Source organism: Neocloeon triangulifer, unplaced genomic scaffold (assembly GCF_031216515.1).
Source record: "Neocloeon triangulifer isolate White Clay Creek 2 clone unplaced genomic scaffold, ASM3121651v1 ptg000001l, whole genome shotgun sequence".
Classification (NCBI taxonomy): domain Eukaryota; kingdom Metazoa; phylum Arthropoda; class Insecta; order Ephemeroptera; family Baetidae; genus Neocloeon; species Neocloeon triangulifer.
Genome location: NW_026775544.1, coordinates 1,663,589 through 1,683,260, shown reverse-complemented (window position 1 = coordinate 1,683,260; position 19,672 = coordinate 1,663,589). Strand labels below are relative to the sequence as shown.

General features: G+C 35.8%; 2 protein-coding genes across 2 annotated transcripts in view; one reads left to right on the top strand and one right to left on the bottom strand.

Moving 5' to 3' along the window:
- The window catches only part of LOC132205112 (progestin and adipoQ receptor family member 4), a 28,854-nt gene extending 17,861 nt beyond the window's left edge, over positions 1–10,993 (top strand). The window contains exons 3-5 of the mRNA XM_059633989.1: positions 5,342–5,445; positions 5,499–5,636; positions 7,125–10,993. Of these exons, the coding sequence (XP_059489972.1) occupies positions 5,342–5,445; positions 5,499–5,636; positions 7,125–7,346 (464 nt within the window). The 3' untranslated portion in view covers positions 7,347–10,993. The remainder of the gene's footprint in view (positions 1–5,341; positions 5,446–5,498; positions 5,637–7,124) is intronic.
- LOC132205103 (NPC intracellular cholesterol transporter 1 homolog 1b-like) lies at positions 10,727–19,625 on the bottom strand. Its single transcript, XM_059633979.1, has 24 exons — positions 19,463–19,625; positions 18,853–19,018; positions 18,598–18,789; positions 18,383–18,539; positions 18,165–18,300; positions 17,900–18,107; positions 17,167–17,280; positions 16,897–17,114; positions 16,737–16,835; positions 16,323–16,534; positions 15,398–15,800; positions 14,979–15,095; positions 14,742–14,928; positions 14,522–14,649; positions 14,193–14,462; positions 13,837–14,000; positions 13,666–13,778; positions 12,996–13,150; positions 12,376–12,569; positions 11,759–11,990; positions 11,581–11,694; positions 11,305–11,379; positions 11,164–11,251; positions 10,727–11,089 (listed from the first exon to the last, which is right to left on the bottom strand). The coding sequence occupies exons 1-24, from the start codon at positions 19,532–19,534 to the stop codon at positions 10,992–10,994; spliced, it is 3,912 nt and encodes a 1,303-aa protein (XP_059489962.1). The 5' UTR covers positions 19,535–19,625; the 3' UTR covers positions 10,727–10,991.
- Between the last annotated feature and the right edge of the window lie 47 nt (positions 19,626–19,672).

Here is a 19,672-nt window from a genome sequence, read left to right as displayed (position 1 = left end):
TTATTTTCAAATTTTTTTCATATTATTTAAAAAGAAAACTGTCCAGAATATACTAATGTGAGGGAATGTCTCCATTGTTTTGAAACGCGGCTCGTTATTATTTTAAAGTGTCAACAAACTCGCCCTCGCGAGCACACTCAAGGGCTTAATAACGCCCCGGGAATTATTGTTATTCCAACTTCATGGCATGGACCACCGAGCGGCGCTGACACAAAAGCTTATTCGGTTAGAAAACGCATTTTGGCGCAGTTTAACTTGTCAGGCCAAAGTATCGATTTTCAGCTGCATAACGCTCTGCCGGCTCGTGGAGCCATTTATTTTCAAAGCCACCGTTTCCATTTATGGCCAGTTCGCGTTTAGCCAAATTGAATTTTCCAGCCGTTGACACTTAAAATGTTGTTACACAAAAACTAATAAAATAAAATCTTATTGGCTTTAATTTTTTTGTTTTTTAATTTTGATACAGTTATTTAAAACTTTTTTACCAAATAATACAGTTTAATAATTTGTATTTTAACAACGTTTAATTTTTAATTACTTGAATCTGACACGGAATTTAGACTTATAATTATAATTTCAAAATTGTGTCTGATCATTGATCAGCTAATGATAATTAATTTTTTCTGTACAAATTAAAAAATTCTTTAAAATAGCAATAATTTATTTATTATCTAGGGCCGCCGTATTAGGCCCTAAATGGAATGTTAGAAAATTATTCGTTTGTATAAAAATATTGAATATTATATTATCAGCACAATATCAAGAAATTCGGTGAATTTATTTAGTCTCATTTTCATCAATTAACTTTCGCTCAGATTCATTTTTTGACCAGTGTATTAAAAAGCGGTGAAGAATTATTATTTTATTTTGGAGTTCTAACCTTCACGTCCAAATCAGGCTTTGCAGTAGTGGAAATCTTAAATATTTCGGTGGATCCTTCATCTGCAGAGAACTGTGAAAATTTAATGGCGAGCAGCGTGCATGATTTACTGGACCGTGCTCGGGGCGAGAAGGCGGCAAAGGGCACCGCCTCGAGACATGAGAGGAAAATGCATCTCCTCTCGAAGAAGAAGAAGAAGCCATAAAAGGAGGCAGCACTGCCGTTATCACCAAGACCGACATGCCAGGCTGATAATGGCACGTCTCAAGAACGCCCCGAAACGCTTCGGACATGGGACTGAGAACGCATAAACTTGCTTAACTGCGTCCCCATTCAACTAACAAAGTTTACGACGAGAGAATAAGACGCTTCATTAGTACCGACATCGATGGAAGATTTTCCGATAAAGTTATTCTTTTTTTGTTTGCAATAAAATATTCACCTGAGTTGATATATTCCATAATAATTATCTCAGAAGACGTGTTTATTTGCGTCAGTTTAGTGGGTAAAGTTTCCACTTTGGAGGCTACGAAACTTATACACATTAGCCGGGTCGTTGAATAATTATTATCGCGCACCAAACACGCCGCGAATTCTTACTTTGCAACTTCTAATGCGAGCAACGTGTGCTCACCCTTTATAAATAAATATTATAGTATGTCCTGAGCAAGTTCACGTGCGTTGGGCCAGTTCCTAACTTTTGACGCCACCCTAAGCTGCAAGGTTTAATTAAGGCTAATACTTCCCTGGTGTAATAATAATTTAGATTAACACTGTATTGTTGGAAGACGTGTCTCGTTAAATGTTTATTAATTATTTTCACAATATTATTTTCCATTAGAATTGATTAGAATGTAAAATTGCCTTTTCAATTATTTAATTTATAAAAATATTTTACTCATTTTTTATTTAAATAAATAGTAAAATAACAAATAATACAATGCAATCTCATTGGTGGTACTTGATGACCTTTAATTTACAAAGCAAAATCAATTATAATGTCTATAAATAAAGAAAAATATTGATGATTATGGGAATAAATTGTTTCTGAGTATGAGTATAAGACAAATTAATTAAAGGATCCATCATAATTACAATAAAATTAATTTTGAAAAATTACTAGCTTAAAAACCTAGAAAAATGTTTGCGTAATGTGACAACACTTTACCTGAGTGAGACTCATTCAAATAAAATTGGAGCCTAAATCATTGCAAAGAGAAACCTGAATTTCTCCACTGTAGTCGTGCATTATTCAAACTGTTGATACACGAACGCTACAAAAAGAGCAAAGGCTGCGCATCCCAAAATTATGTTGGTACACTGCTGCCGTCAGAGCCATGGGGCCTTATGGCTCGGGCGGAAGGCATCTTTTTTTTTGGCCAACATAATAGAGCTGATACGCGGCCTTTGAAAAAGAGTAGTGTAAATCACACTGCTCAAAAGAAAACAAACTGCTGACAGGTGGAACAGAATTAAACGCAACACGAACTGGAAATTAAACATCTGGCCGTGCGATACTGTTGGTCCGTCATGGAGAAAAATAAATACAGCCGACGAAAAATGTTTTTTGAACGCACCGAGTGGTCATTCATTCCGATATTAGAGAGTAAAAGCAAATGCGCGTGTGTTTGTTTCTTTATTCATACAATCGTAATTCGCTCGGCAATGCTCGACTTTTTATTTTAAACTGGCCGTGAAAAATGTCCGTCTGTGCGTGTCACAGAATTCGCGCACCGCCGCCGACGGTCATTCGTTTAATCCGACTGCGAGAGTATTTTATTATTCACCTGCTGCCGCTGCGGCTCTTCCGCCAGCTGGATTCATTCGCACTCATTATTAATATGAGCAGGCCGGGAATGTGCGCGTTTTCCTGGCTCAGAACATTTTTCATCCCCAGAGGACGTTGTCCCTTTTTCCTTTTCTCTTCTTTTCTCAAAATTAATGCTATTCAATCTTTTTTCGCCACAATCTGAAATGTCTCGCCTAGAGAGAGTTTTTTTATGGATTAAATATTAGTTTCCATTTAGTCGATTTTTCAAGCCTCCAAAAATAGGTCTAGACGAATCTGTTAATTGTTTTATTAATTAAATTATTTTTAATTTTGTTCTATAATAGAGAGACGTTCAACGACTTCATCACGCTACAACAACATTCCTCATTCAATTGAAAGGAAAAAATAGTAAATAAAACAAAACAAAAACACTTGAATGTGAATTTACTGAACAAAATTTTAATGTTTCAAAATAAAAAAATAAAAAATACATGGACGGTATATTTCAAATATCTGAAATTTTATTAATTGGAAATAAATTTGTTTAAATTGAGATTGATCAAAATTGCAGTTTATTAGATTAAAATGATTTTATTTTATACACAATTCATGTGTTAAAACCGTAGATATTTTTAGAATCTGAATATTCATCGATGCACGAAAATTTCACCACCTCTTGCAGACTTTGATATACCAACCGAGAAAAAGCTCTATTGGATGTAAAGCACGTCTCTATTTGCATTGTTCTTTTTTGCAGGCATCACTCTCAACCATAACATAACGCTTTGTTGATTTTTTGTTTGTTAAAATCACAGAGCAGCGCACAAAGCGGATAAAAAATTCAGTAGCTGGTTTTGATATATTTTGTAAGCGCCTTTCATTAAAAGTCTTGCGGTGGGTGGGAGGCCGGGATGGGTCGGCCGACACGAGGCTCATACAAACGTGATTAGCGAAAAGTTTGTTGGCACAACTTTTATTGACGTCATTGCAAATTTTGTTGCGTAGGTGTAAAAAAGCCATCAACACATACGAGACTCGCAATGAGTAAGGTATGTGTTCGATAGGTTTATTGGTGTTTGATTTGACCAAGGAATGTGATTTATTTTAGATTTATTTATACATGAGAAAAACGAGAACTACAAACTATTTTTTTTATCACACATTAGCAAAACTAACATTTCATATCATTTTTTTTTTTCAAAATTACCATAAAAATTTCATTTTTTTTTTTGTACTTCTCCAATCAAACACAAATTATTCAAAAATACCCAAAAATTAAATATAATGAATAATTCAATATCCGTAAATGGATATTTAAGAAACAAGGTTGCCAGTTCACCTTATGGAAATTGCATTGAATTTCCACGCCTTTGTATTTCTTCTGTTGTGTACCAAATTTTGGCAAATTGTAATTTGTAGTAAAACAAAATTAAATTTAGCTCAGATTATTTAATGAAATTTAATTTTATTATATTCGCTATGAATTAATGTATTTATGAAAATTGTGACGGCCCCTGTACACATCGCTAAAAGAAATAAAATATGGCACTTTGGAAGCAAGTTTCATCATAATCGTGGTGCCGCACTTCAGAAACTTACTTCGTCTCTGGCCGGCGTAACGCGCAATTGTACTCTCGCGTGTCTGTTAATTGCGAATTTGGAAGGTGCGTGGCACCGCAAATTCATGTCAGGGGCCACTTGGGTCAAAGCGGAAATTCGCAGATTTCGTTCGCAGCTAATTCACGGCACCGTCGGGCCGCCCAGCTGTCAATTGGGAATCGATAAAGACTTGCATGTTACGTAACAAACGCAGCATTGATGAGTGAGAGGTGCCCGTGACGTGTCAAAGGGTTATGAAGGGTTCCAACACGCGCGTCTTTTGGGACTTCAAACATTGAACTGTCAGGCACTGGCGTGCAAATGAGATTTTCCGATTCAATAAAAATAAAAACACGTGTTTGAAGAAAATCCTAAAAAAACATCAATCAAAACTATTTATTTTGTATGTATATATTATGGAAATGAGGAATGAGTTGCCTCTGCGATCAATCAATGAAAAATTTTGGAAGAACAAAAACCGATAAAAGTATATTAATGAATATTTTGAGTGGAATTTATCTTATTTTTGATAATATTCTTTTTAATCATACTTATTATAATTTTCTGCAATTTCTACATTGTAACCAAAGAAATATTCAATCAAAATCCTGAATTAGTTCAAAATAAAGGATAACCAACCTGATGAGCCTATCGTTTCTTAAGAGGGTTGTACCAATAATTTTGAATGTGATAATATATATTTTAATTTAAATTAATAACGGCTGGTATAATTACTTTTTTAGCATCGTTACCTCGTTAAAGGTAAAACGGATAAAACAAACCATCAATATTGATACTAATATTTAAAATATATTAAAGTGTAATTAAATTTTTAAACGCTGAAATATATTTTTAAAAACAGATTATTTCCAATTTTATTTAAATTAGTTTTGATGAGATACTTTGTTTGCATTGTGATCTATATTTAAATTATAAAGTTTATTATAACAGAGCATAATTTTTAAATAAGGAAACATACTCTAATTAACCACCAAGCTCGCGTTTCATCTTTTTTTTGTTTTAACGAAATAAGCAGATCGATTTTGTGTGTCGTGGCTAATCTAATAACGCGAGGCTAATCTGTGTTTCAGGTGCAATGCCAATGGTGATCGCGACTGTTCATTGCATGCCGTTACTGCTCAAGTGCCCGCTCTTTGCCTTTTACGTGGTGCTATCAATCTGGGGCCTCTACAAGGTACGTTGTTGCCGCCGACGGGGCACATACAATTAATAATGTGTCTTTTTCAGGCACTCACCGCCTGGTCGCCCTGGGAAAGACGGCTCTGCTTCGCTCTGCCCTTCCTCATGAGGATCTTCTTCTGTGGCCTCCGCTCGCTGGGTCTCGCCGGTGGTAGTCCTGACGCACTCCTGCACGTCATTCTGCAGGTTAGCCACTATTTTATTTTGAGAAAATTCTTACAACAAATTTTCAAAAAATATAATCCCTTTCACTTATTTTACTGGTATGCAAATAAAATAAGTAAAATGTGCTTTGAATACTATCACGAAATTAATTTTTTCTATAATAATTCTTTTTTTCTGATCTGAATTATTTTGAATTTAAAAATTATTTTTTCAAATTAATATTCTTGATAAATCTTACGCGTGCTGAAATTTTTTTAATTAAAATTAAATTAAATTTTTATCAAATTAAGAGCAATTTTTGCACTTCATTTTTTTTTAAACGTCTCTAGCCGCTGTTTATCAATAAAAAATAATTGTAAAATATCCCTATACTCTGGTCTGAAATTTAGAGCTAAAGCTTAAATTTACACACGCCTTGAAATTCAATCTCGCTTTCTGCACGTTTCTTGTTAATAATAATTTAATCAAGTGCCGCCGTCTCCTCCCATCAAATTTGCTCAATCAAACCTCACGCGGGTCGTGCACGGCCCAAATCTTTGCACCTTTGAACTTTTCGCACCCGCGACGTCAAAAGAAAGTAGTGAAAAGGCATGTCAGAGGCGATAATTGAAATGAAAATGAGAGGCGAGTGCAGCAATGCACGAAATTGTGTTTCCCGAGACGGAAAATTGTAAAGCAAAAAAAGCAGAGTTAACGAGAGGAACACGTCCGTGAGCTGCTACCGGTGCGGATAATTATTGCGGTGGAATACATTAAAACTGGCTGGCAATGAGAGAAAGGGCAGAGAACAACTTCTGCGTCCGGCGGCTCTGCTGACGTACAAATAATTGGGACACGCATTTGCTGCAGATTACATGCATGACGGAAACTGACGTGCAGACTTATTTAAATGCAAACATTTTAATCATTGCTCGACAGCTCGACAGATTGTGAAAAACAAACAATGGAGCAAAAAAAACTGTGGGTTGAAATGAAAAAATCTGAAGCCTGAAGTTGACAGAGCTGGTTTTTACAACGGAGAGATTTTATACTTTTATTTTAATGCACATTGAATTGTTATGGTAGAGAGAGAATGAGATTTTTTATCTTCCCTTAAGTTTAGAAAAAAATAATTGCCACATTCAAACGTACCAAAAGACTTGCCAAATTAAAAAGGAAGGTAACTATATAGAATTAGTGAAAAAGTGGCACATTTGAAGAGACATTCTGGTTCCTCAAAACAATTGACGATGCTTCAAAATAATAGCGGTTTACTAAAAAATAATTTTGAAAATTACTTTTCTAATTCTGTTATTTTAGTCCTGTAATTTCAATCCATTGGTTGCAAATTAAGTTTATTGGTATTTATAAACGTAGGATTTAAATTAAAGGTTTACAGATGCCAATTATTTAAATTTTCTCGCCTCATAAAAAAAATTGACGAAGTTTTTAAAATATAATTTTTCGTTTTTTACATAATATTCAAAGGAAAAACTTATTGAATGCGATTTTGTTGAATGTTTGTTTCAGGACGCGGTGTCTGCTGTGGGCGGCGCGATTGGCGCGATGCACGTGCCGGAAAAGTGGTTCCCGGGGCGGTTGGACGCGATTTTCAACTCGCACAACATCATGCACGTGCTGGTGGTGACGGCAGTGTACTCGATGCACCAGGCCACGGTCAAAGACCTGCAGTGGATGGCCGAGGACGCCGTCTGCACGGCCCGGGCGCTGGCCGAGCCGCAGAACCTCTGAGGGGCGTCGGCAGTGGCGCTGCTCCTCGACCAAAACTTGTTGCGATTTTCAGCAAACTAGAAAAATCGACTGAAGAAGAAAAAAAGTGGATTTTGGGATGGTTTATTATCTCATGTGATTTGGACTTTTGCAAAAGAAAAAAAAACGAACGCGAAGACCGAATTTGACACGCAGTGCGCTGTTGGTTTTTTAGAACTGTTGCCGGAGTTCGGACAGACTCTATTGATATATTTAAAAAACAACAACAACAAAAAGTCAAATTATAATTAATTACCGACGAGAGAAAGAAAGAAATCATTCCACGGTTAGACGAAGCGTCATTGATTCCGCGCGTTTAGATGTCAGTCTGGGGTGGTTCCCTCCCATTCCACGTACTCTCTTTTACGTAGCCTTGTAGACTTTTTGGGGTGATATTTAAATATGATTTTACACGCTATATACTCACGAGTTTAAATATTCCAAAGCTTTTGAAAGAAGTCGATTGTTTAGGACCAAAAAGTGATCTTTAGCGCCCTCAAGAAGTAATTAAGTTGTGTAAAAATTTTATGATTTTAGCAAATTTAAAAAAAAAGAATTAATTAAAAATAATATTTCTATTTCTAGTCACTTTCGATCAGACGCCTGATTGATTTCCGCACCTTTTCTCAGGGTTTGTGCGTATAATGTTGTTGGATGAATTCGCGAGGCGTCTCTTGAAAAGATGTTATTCTCTCTCGAAACGACCACCCTGGACTTTTGTGTTGTTTTCTGTTGACGATTTGCTTGTTAGTCTCCCTCACAATTCCCCTTCTGGAATAACAAACAGTCAAATATTATAACACATACACACGCAACACACAATAAGCAAGAATAGTCAAAACGTCCTGCCAAAATGTTTTTCTATACACACAAAAAGAAGCATACGTTTTTTGAGACAAAAAAAAACTCGCAATATATACAACAAAAATACAAAAAAGAAGTAGACTATACTTTACACTTCTTATACAGATAGAAAAAAAATTACACACACTCTTACACAGACAGGGCATAGTATAGGGAGATCACCTTTCGAGTTGTTGGTTTCCTCGATATATAGTGATACAAATAATTATCAAAAATTTAGAGTGTATATAAAAATAATTAAATTAAATTAAGGTGGAATTAGTGTGGTTCTAATTATTGATCGACGTGACATTTTTCCATCAAAAGTTGACCCTCAAATAATTTTTGCCTAACTTTACCCATTTCCTATTGATTGGGTTTTTAGTTTCTACATCCTGATTAAAACAATTTTCCATTTTTTCACAGTATACACCTTAAAAAATACTAAGGAATCCTTACTTTTTAAAACCATCAAATCTTTTGAATCGAATTGTGTCTGGAAAAGTTAAAAAAGACTTAGAAAAAAATTCTTTCAGTTTTGTATTTTACGCTCGAACCAAAAGTCAGTAAAAAATTATGAGCGAAGAGGTGGAAATAAATAATTTTCACGTTCAGGACTTCAAACTAGGTCCACCTCACTGATTCCGCCTTAAATTCTTGGATCATTTATGTAAATAAATATAGCTGAAGAAAAAGCTCTTCTCCGAAGCTGTAAATTTTTAGAATCGCTGATTTTTGCTAGTCGACTCACTTGTACAACACATATGTCTCCATTTGTGATATGTGCGTCTTTTGCTGGTTGAAACGCGCACATAGTTGCTAGAGATGAATGGCCCGTTGCTTCCATTGTGTTCGCTGGCGCACCCAATTAATTAAAAAACTTGTTCCCAAGGAAAAACTTTTGAAAAATTAAAAGCTCGGGAAATTCATTCACGTGTCGCGCTCGCGTCACGCACGAGAGATTTCATTATTATTATGGTACTCGTGCGTTATTGCATTCTGCAATAAATTGACCTTCCTTCAATCGAAGTTAATTAGGGTGTATTCAGAGCTTTGAGTTTCTGTGAAATTTACGAGGCGAGAATAATGTGAAAAAATTACGGATAGTCTCTTTTCTTATAGCAATAACTCTTCGAACTCTTAGATTGTAGAAACGGTTGATGAAAAATTAATACACACACGCGTAAATTGATAAGTACTCGTTGCTCTCAAAGTCATGTAGATAAATTTCGTCAGCATAAAAGCAGGCAATTTCACAGGGACACTATAATACATATACCACTTGTTTAAGGTATATGGAATTCACACTTTTGCTGAGAGGAAGCACTACAACTACTATTTGAATGTTTTTGTAAAAAGGAGCCAACTCGACGACACACCAACCAGAGAATTTCATTTGTAAGTGCACGGGCACGGAGGCGGGCAACTTACTTCAATTAAATTAATAACACTTACGCAGATGAAATATATCAGATATATTCACCACATTGTTGCCACATAATTGATTAAATAATTAATTATAGGCGCACGAGACGTATAATAATTAAGCACACTTGGATTTCAAGTGACGTTTCTTGATTAGTCAAAATTTTAAAGCAATTCAATAAATAATCAAATTTTAATGATAAGAACCGTCATTTGAAAAGTAAAAATGCGAAAAACCAGGAGATCATTCATTGACATACTCATTCTCAGATAAAAAAAGTGTAATCATAAGAGTTGTTATCACATTAATAATGATAGACTGAATATAAAACAGTTTTTGAATTATTCAATAATGGATTGTTTGTCTGGTTGGAAAATCAGTCTATTGTTAATTTGAAATGATTCAGCCTTTGATAAGATAGTGATACATGAAATTTTCTTGTTGCTTATTACTTTTAAATGGAACGTTACGTTAATTACTCGGTTGCATGAGACTAGGCGTAGTGTTGGTTGCCAAAAATTAATATAAACATTTGCAAGGCTTTGGCGGATTCCACGCGATTTTCTTCTTATGTGACACGTTCCTCTCGAGAAATTCGTAGAAAATTCTAGTTGATTCAAACCTCTCGCCTTTTCCCGTCAAAAAACAAAATGCGTCATGTTTATATGGAAATAATATATACAAATAATAATGAATTTTACGCTAAACAGCTCTAAATTATTTTATCTAAATACAATTACAAGTGAATACAAACCTCTGCAAAAAAAGTACCCTCACTTTAAAATTAAAAAAAAAACTTTTAACAACGCCAAGCTAAAATTTCCCAATTTTAACTTGGATCGATGCATTTATCTGAGTGAGCGTTTAAAAAAATGAATTACAATCTGTGATTTCACACCTGAAATGCTCTTTAAAGATTCAGCAATTTGAGTATAAAAAAAATTTATTTCAACTTATTTAGAGATGCTCAAGCTTGTAGCAATTGAATAAAATTGGGCTAATGTAAATCTAAAAGGTGATAAATTCGAAGAAAAACTAACACTTTTTAGCGGCTAAGTTGACCTTTTTAATTGTTTCCCTTAAACAATTAGGATTAAAATATGTAAATCGGAATGAGCCCTAATCAATCTTTCCAACTTTTAAACTCGATTCAATCTTGTTCAAAATACGTATATAATTTCTGGAGAGACCTGTACAAAAAGAAAGATTTCCTATAAATACGTTAACGTAACATTTATTATTTATTGTAATCAAAAAACGCAATTGGTAATTACGTACAAGGGCTGAGATGTTCGCGTGTACTAATTACGAAAATAAATAAATTGGTTCCATTTCCTAAAACTACAATTGTTTTAATATCAAAATGACCACCCCAAAGGTTTGTCTTCAGAACTAATGTCCGTCACATCCTCGTCCTCGTCAAAAGCGAGCACGCGTTTCCTCTTCGTCCATTTTCCTGAAAAAGATACATTCATCGTTATGTACTCTGCGTGTTGCAAGTTCATTAATTGCTGTAATTGCACCACTGACCGACATATGAGAGAATGACCGGCAGCAAAATGAGGCCGTGCGTCGCACCAACAATTACAATGCCCAGGTACATTCTGAAGTAAAACACCTACAAGAATTAAATTAAAAACGGATGGAAAGATTGAAATGTAAAAAATATACTTGGAAAATTTGACTCTTGGCAAATGCAAGGACAACGATTCCTCCAAATTTGGTTAGTGTGATACCAGAAAAGACCTAAATTGGTAAAAATAAAATTAATTACATGCAACAAAACATTGACACAAAGATATTGCATAATTGAGTAGATTACATGACCTTTTTAATGATTAACTTTTTCCTGAAATTTAAAAAAAAAACGTCCCTTCTTTTGTAAATTGATTCAAATTGGTGTTTGCAGGATTTTGTTGGTAAAATTAATTTCATCAAAATTCTTACTGAGGAGCCCATATTAGTCAAACTGTCCTGCGCCCTTTCGATGGGGTTCTTGAACTTTGACAGCGTGTACGAGTGCACGATGTGACTGCAAAACTCCACAGCAATGCCGGAGCACTGAATGAGATCAAAATAATGGTTATTCGATTAGGACACAGGTAGGAGGAATTTCGCAGCGTACCATGACGAGGTTAACCAGCGAGACGGCATTCAACTCGATGTTCCACCAGTACATGATTCCGGCCATGTTGACCGTGATGGAAAGGATGGTGGCCAAAACCACAGTGGCCGACACAATGTCGAGGCCGGTCAAGAGGAAGGTGACGATGAAAATGGCCAGCAGGGAGATACCGATCGATTCCAGGGCCGCGTCCCAAATGGTCAGGTATTGCTCGTAGTAGACGTAGAACACGCTAAAGTCGAATTAGTCGGTCAGTGGAATTAATGATGGTGTTGGAAATTTGTATCGCAGGCGATCAAATTGAGATAGGGGTCAAATGATGAATTTGTTGTTAATGACCCCGGAGGGAAAAGATTGATCCCGGTTATAAATGAGTGATAATTATATTGGAATTAATAGGTGATTACATAAAATGTCTTCATCGGGACTATAAACTGCAGGTTTATGGTTATTTTTTAATTCTGGTCCCCACTTATTTAATGAATTAACAAATTTTATAATATTTGTAACATTAAGAAATTATTGGAAATATAAATAACAATTTTGGCGATGATGCAGCCTGCATTACACACAAGTCCAGCGGGTTGTGTGGTTTGGAATTTTTTGTTTGACTTCACCTGTATGGGAACATTTCGATGCCGGCGGTGCCGTTAATATCCTTAAACCGGTCGTTAAGCTTGGCGGAGATTTCTCTGACAGACCGAAGAGCCTCGTAAAAGTCATGCGACGTTCGCAAAGGCGTGTGATAGCCCATGAAATAAGTGTCGCCGACGGTGCCGAAACCCTCATCGTCCAGCACATAGTTTACGCCCTGGCAACAAAATCAACTCCTTTTTATTAATATTAAGTCTCATTAATAAACACTTGAGTTTATTTTACAAAGAATTTGAAAATTTATATTTTTATTCCTTTATTTAATTTCTTACTTACATTTTTCAAAAAAAAAAGAGTATTAAAGTGAATCAATGCCTAAAATAGACTGAAATGATTTGCTTTATTGTTGGGTTTTTTCCAGACGAAAAGAAGCTCCATTTATATGCGGAATTTCAAATGAGTAAAACGGCAAAAAATATATTAAAAAAAATCCTGTTATATAAATTCCTAAACTGCTGCGTCTTTTCCTAAAAGAAAAATTCAAGAACTCATGTTCATTCCAGACAAACTGAAATCGAGACAAACGAGAAAATAATCCACGTGACATATGTGTAGAAAAGGCACCCTGTCAAGAAGAATGTACCTGTGCGTAGGCAGCGCGACCTCCTTTGGCGCAGCTGCTGTCTGGGTTGTCTTGCAAGAAGAAGGAAATGTACTTTTCAAAGTCTGGCACGACAGGGCGAATTCCGTCGTTGCGGAAGCTGATTTCGCACTCGGTGCACCCTTGTGGGATTCCATCTGGGATAACAAGAGAGACAAAAAAGCAGTTAAATACAAAGGATTTGGAGTGAGAGAAAAGGGCAAAAGACAATTTATTTTTTACTTTTCTTGAGAGAGACAGAGAAAAGCAACCTTTGTGCGGCGGTCATAAATCTATAGACATCCGTTGCAAAGTAAAAATCTCGAGTAAAGAGATTTGCCCTGATCCCGGAACCATTTTTCACGTGGTCGGCCGACCGTGTGAAAATAATGGCTGCGTATTCTTTTTTCCCAAGCTAAGCTTGGGAAAAATTTGTGAACTCTTTTTGCAAAATGGGTTATTTTTTTACTTAAAATTGTTTTATTTTAGGTAAAAAGATTGAAATCTAGGGTACTTTTTTTTAGGCATGGTTAACATTTAATGTTTTAAAATGACTGGTGATTAAAGGTGAAAAATTTCTAAATAGGTGATATTATTTATATAATGGACTATATTGACACATTTGAATTAATTTTCAAAGCTATTAGTTTTACCATCCCTAATTGATACTCACAATTGTGTGGGCAAAAGGAGTCGTTCAGAGCGAAGTATTTGCAGCAGCCCTCGACCAGCGTCCAGTCAAAATAGTCGTCCAACCAACTGGATGGCGCATTTACTAAGTAAGTGCTGTTGATTTATTTTTTAATTCCGAGGTTTGATCAAAAAATCTGAGATAAATTCGTACTCTTTGGGGATGCGGGTAGCGGCGAAGAGCTCAGTGAAAACCGAGTCGGAGCGACACCTTTGTCCGCCGCACATTGCATCTTGGACGAACGGCGAGCTGTAGTTTGGCCCGGCCTTCACTACAAAATACACAGGTGGACCGACCGCGAGCAGATCTTTCATATACTGAGGGAAAAAATTATTGAGACATGAAATACTATCTCCAAATTTTTTTAATGGTAAAATTAATTAATCATTAGAATTTACTTCTCGAACTTCTTCTATCTTTATTGGCTCACTTTACCAAAATATAAATATTTACTGAGCTTATAAATAAAGACGAATGACTCTCATAATTATTAATAAATTTTAACTTACTTGGAAATATTTAAGTACAAATGAGTCCTCGGGCATGGACAACTCCTGGTCCAGGCCCGGAGTGATGACAGGAACAACTGCAATGGACGTGCAGATCCAGGCAAAGAAAAGCAGCAAAACCCCAAGGCGCACCGGTTCCTTCATCAAAAACGGTGCATAGATTTTGTTGAAGAATTTATAGAGGAGTCCCCTGCTTTCGCTTTGAGGCGGAACACCTGAGCTTTTCTTTGGGTTAGGTTTGAAGCAGCACAAAACGTCCACGCGATTTGACTGATTTGCGTTCAAGTACAATATTAATTTTTAAATTTTTCTTTAATTTAACTACATACCATTTGTCGTTTCGTATCCAAAACGAGGAGACTGACGAAGCAGGTGATTTGCAGAATGAAATCGATCAGCAAAGCGCAACCGGCGTAAAGGGAAAAGGTGTTCACGGCAGGCATTTCTGAGAGCGCGCCTGGAAAAAGTAATTACCGACCCGCTGATTGACGCAAAAAGTAATTTCGAAGCGAAAAGCGGCTTGCGCAGGGACATTCTAACTTTGCTCACCGAGAAAGAAACAGGTTATTTCAGAGACGCTCGTCAGCAGCATTGAAGGGCCCACGTTGCCCAGGGCGCGACCCACCATCAGCTCGGCCGGCTCTTTGCTGTTCTTCGGAATCGGTTCGCGCTGCACCTTTTGCACCAAGATGAAAATGTTGTCCACCCCGACAGCCAACACTAAAAATGGAATCACCTGCAGGAAATTTTTTAATTTTTTATCAAGCAAAAAATTTGTAAACGTACCTCAACAACCAATAAGGTGGTGGGAATGCCTGCGTATCCGAAAATTCCCAGTGAACAGGCGACGGAAATCAAGACAACCAAAATTCCGCCAACGGCCAACGTCACTTTGGAATCGATCTGGAAAAATTTAAATTGTGGATTAATTAAAATTTTGGATATTTTTATTGGTTTAATTGATTAATAATTGTTAAATTAATTAATTGTTGAAAATTTAAAAATTATGAATTCAGACAGTAAAGAAGTAAAAATACTTTTTAAGTGTCCTCTCCACTAAACAACTAGGTAAAGGATAATAATATTCTATTTATTAAAATTTATAATACCTCAATTATAATTATTTCAATTATTTGATTTAAAAATCTTTACTTGCTTAAAAAATCCTATGTAATTTATTACTATTATTTCCAGTTGTTTCTCACCACAAGTGTTTTGATGCTTCTAATGTGTCCTAGTGCGATTGAAATGTAGAAAAACATGACAGCATAGCTGATGAGCACCGTGTACGCCTCAGCTTTCGACGTCCTGTCCAACTCGTCCTCGATGGACCTTTCCGAGTTGAAGGCGATCTCCATAAATTCTGGTTTGCTTTCCTTTTCCCACTTCTGCATGAACGCGATGAAATTCTTCTCCCACTCGAAGGCGGGCGCAACTTTGTCCCCTTCAATATAATTGTCCACCAGGATGGTGAGCACCAATGCTTTAGCCTTGATCATGTCGTTGGCATCGCCGGACAACTCGCCGGGACGCAGGTAGCCACCCAGACCTACCGATGGCAAAATTGGGCCGTTGTAGGGTGCGAAACAAACTGGATTGTACGGATTTCTAAAAAGGAATTTGAATTAATTTAAGAAATTTTATTTATATTAAAAATAAAAAAATTTATTTAATTATATTTCCTGAATTATTAATTAAATAAACTCTGATATTCCATAAAAAAATCCTACTGCTATCAACATTTCACTTTTAGAAAATTCCTCATTAAATTTTGGAAAAAAACCCAATAATTTTGTCTAAATTGAGAAAGTCCTCTAAATAATTATTTTCATATTTCATCTCTCTAAATCAGTCCTTTTCCACATTTTCCTTGATGTTTCTCTAGAGAATCTCGTTAATTATTTGACCTGGTATGTACAGCTCTGTGACCTCGTTAAGCAAGGTGCTCATTAAGATATGAAACCGGCGCGACCATTGTGTTGCGCCAGTTGCATAGTTTCTCTAAGCCAGGCGCTAAAACCTGAATCGATCTGTTTTTGTATGAGCCGCCGCAAACAAGTGCCTTTATATTTTCCTTACGCATTTAGCCTCATTTAAAAAAATAGATGAGAAAAAATGTGTTCTACGTACCCTATGCAACTTTGTATGTGATCGAGATAGGTCAAATTCGTGTTCTCTGGGCCCGGTTTGACCTCGTTGAATTTTGTCCAGCTGTTGTTGAAAAAGCCAAAGACGCTCTGTATCAGGCACTGCTCCACAACACGTGGTCCGGTGAACGCGTTGGTCATCGGTGCATTGCAAACGTCCTTGAGCAATGGCGCACCGTTTATGTCTTCACCCAACTGTTAATAATAAAAAATGTTTGTAAGATTATTTGCATAAAATTTAAGGAAAATATGATACAAAATTAGTGATTGGAGCCTTTTAAACCTATTTGTTGGAAATATGGAAACATACCTTTTTTAAATGAAAATTAAATAAAATTATAATAATTATAAAAAAAACTAAAAGAAAAAAATTTTTTTAGTGTTAAAAGAAAAATACCTGTTGGATTTCCTCCTGAAGTTTGAAAACGACCTCTAAAAACGTTTTGTTGAAAACTGGCCCAAAAATCACCTCACCATCCGCAGTTTCGTGAAAAACCTGCATAAATTTTATATGATGAAATATGAATATTTATTTAAAATATAAAATAAATTGTTACATCATCCATATTGACTGCCTTGAAGAAAATTTGCTCCGTTCGATAGAAAGGCCTGAATCGCGAGTCGAAAAAGTCCTTCTCCTGTCTCGATCTGCTGGTCGGCGAAGCCCAAATTTTCACCGGGTCCGTCGTGACCTCAAGAATGAAGATGCCCTGCAGAAGCACAAGCACGAAAACGGCGCCGCAGCCAAGCACGATCGACGGATGGCGACCGCAAACTTAACAGAAGGTGTCGATGAGCGGATTAAATAATTAATTGGAGAAACTCACACATTCCTAATTGGAAAAAGGCTCTCTCGAGGAATTCAGTCATTTTGTCGCCGGCGTTGTGCATCGATTTGAGAGCGTCGTCGCCCTCGGTGGAGCTCGCTGTTTCCGTTGTATCTGATTTAATTAACAGAGAGATTTTTGCTTCAGAATTTACTTGTTTTGCAAATATTTGAGGAGCGAGAAGAGATTGTGGGAGAAGTGAATGATTAATCTTACTAAATCCCATTGTGTATTATAATTATATCAGATTAATGACATTAATGTTCAGAGATTGATAAAAAAAAGGCAAAGTGAAGAATCAGTTATATAACTTTGATTTGACTTAAATAATATATAATTATAAGTTTGTGGATAAAATATTTTTTAGATCAAGAAAATTGCAAATGATCTCTCTAATACTCCTCAACGCGGCTTTCTTGATAGCTCACGAAATGTTAAAAAATTAAAAAAAAAAAGATTATTTTGTTTCTTAGTGCGAATAGAAATAAAATATTAAAAAGTCAAAGGAGAAAAGGACAAAAAATTCCCAATAAAATAACAACTAGAGAAAATAATTATTCAAGAAAACTTTGCTGAATCTGTACCTTAAAAGTTTTATAAAACAAAAATAACAATAAGAAGGGACAAATCTAAAAATAATATTTTAATATTAAAAGACGTGATAGCTAAATTTTAATTTAACTTTGCTTTAAAATTATGATAACCTCATTAACTGAAAGTATCTCACTCTTACCATTAGAATAGGCTCTTTTCCTTTTCCTGTACTTCAGGTACGTAATGCAAACTGCCGCAGCCACGGAGACGACGCTGAAAATAATTATAGCAGAAAAAGTGCTGCAGGTCACTTCACCAACCATGCATGGTTCTACCGGAGGAGGAGGTGGAGGTGCAGCAGGACACGATTCCGAACAGTCTACACAACTACACGGCCACGAATCGTCCTATTGTTTATAAAACTTTAAATAAATTCAATGAAAAATTAAAAATTGAATTTTTACATTAAAAGGTTCACTGCAGCGAGTGGTGTAAGGGTCCAGGGGAGTGTACTCGTCAAAGGGTTCTTCCGTGGGGATGTAATTCATTTGGAAAGGCACGTAAGGATTATTTGTGTGATCACCCAAAAAGTCAAACATTCTGGAAATTCATCTCAATAAAAAACCATTTTTGTAATTTAATTTCCATTCTTTAAAAAGTAAATTTGAAACCAAAAAGCAACCTTTGCGGAGTGCATTGTTTAGATCCCCAAGTGCCACACGCGGCGTCCAAAGCTAGTTGCCCACTGCTAGGGATGATGACCTCGCTGCACGCCTCGTAAGTTTCGTTCATGTAGCGACTTGTGAGATAAATGTCAATCTCGTAAATGGCTATTTTGTCTGGATATTTGATAATTTTTTATTTTCTCATTCAATTAAAATTAATTTAATCTCCTACCTCCAGCGATCGGTCGTTGGTCGACGATTTTTATATACTCGCTCTGGTTGCGACCGCAGGAAAACGCGCAAATCTGCTGCAGGAGATTTCTGTAGCACGACGGACACCTGAGGAGCAGACCGGCCGCTTTCTGGATGCTCTCGTCCATCGATTTCATTTGTTTTAAATCGCAGCAAGTCTCGGCAGTTCCATCTATAATTATGACACAAATTAAATTTTTTAGCAATAAAAGTCAGGTCTTTAAATTGTATTTACCCTCATTTATGAAATGTGGACATCGACTTCGTAGAATTTCTAAACCCTCTGCGGATTCCACGGGCTTTGCAGAACCGTTATAGAAACAATTTTTTTCGTCGTACTTTGTATCGCTTATGCATTGTTCATACCAAATGCAGTGACCTTCTTCCTGTGCATAAGCTCCCTATCAAATAATTTAGATCAAAAATTTTCAATTAATTTTCCATTTTATAAATTTCAGATTGTTTATTAATGTTGCTGTACAAAAAATATCCACATAATGTTTTAGTTCATAAGGGAAACGACAATTTAATTTTTTATTCTAAAAATATTTTTAAGAAAGAATTCTTAATTCATATTTATTTTATTTTTTCCATTTCTAGGTACAACTTCATAAGAGCTACAGTTAAAACTTATTTATGTTAGAAAGTTTTTATTTATAATTTAAAAAATAACCTTTCAACTAACTTTGTAATAAAGTTATCATTTTATGAAAATTGCAATTGCTTTTTGTAGTAAAAAAACATTTTATAAGCTTACGTAAGTCATATATATAAGCAAAATATAACACACAAAAATGTCCATTTCCATTATTCAAATTGTAAAAAAGTTGTTGAGAAAAACTTACCTTAAATTCGAGTTGACAAACAAGGAAACCAATTGCAATTGAAGCAAAAGCCCAACCTTTGTGATGAGCCATGGTTAACAGACGACTTGTGGACGTATTGTGTCCCTATTTGCGAGGACCCACGACTGTAGAAAAGGTAGATAAGACTACGCCCGTTGTGATTAACGTATGTTCGTTTGAATAGATTATGGAAGGCTGAAACCGCGGGTG

Excerpts from the sequence above, each read along its gene's own strand:
- LOC132205103 (XM_059633979.1), bottom strand. The coding sequence starts at position 19,534 with ATGGCTCATCACAAAGGTTGGGCTTTTGCTTCAATTGCAATTGGTTTC. Across the intron at positions 13,779-13,836 it reads GCTACCCGCATCCCCAAAGA|CACTTACTTAGTAAATGCGC; the intron begins GTACGAATTTAT and ends ATAAATCAACAG. Across the intron at positions 11,090-11,163 it reads GGTCATTCTCTCATATGTCG|GAAAATGGACGAAGAGGAAA; the intron begins GTCAGTGGTGCA and ends TATCTTTTTCAG.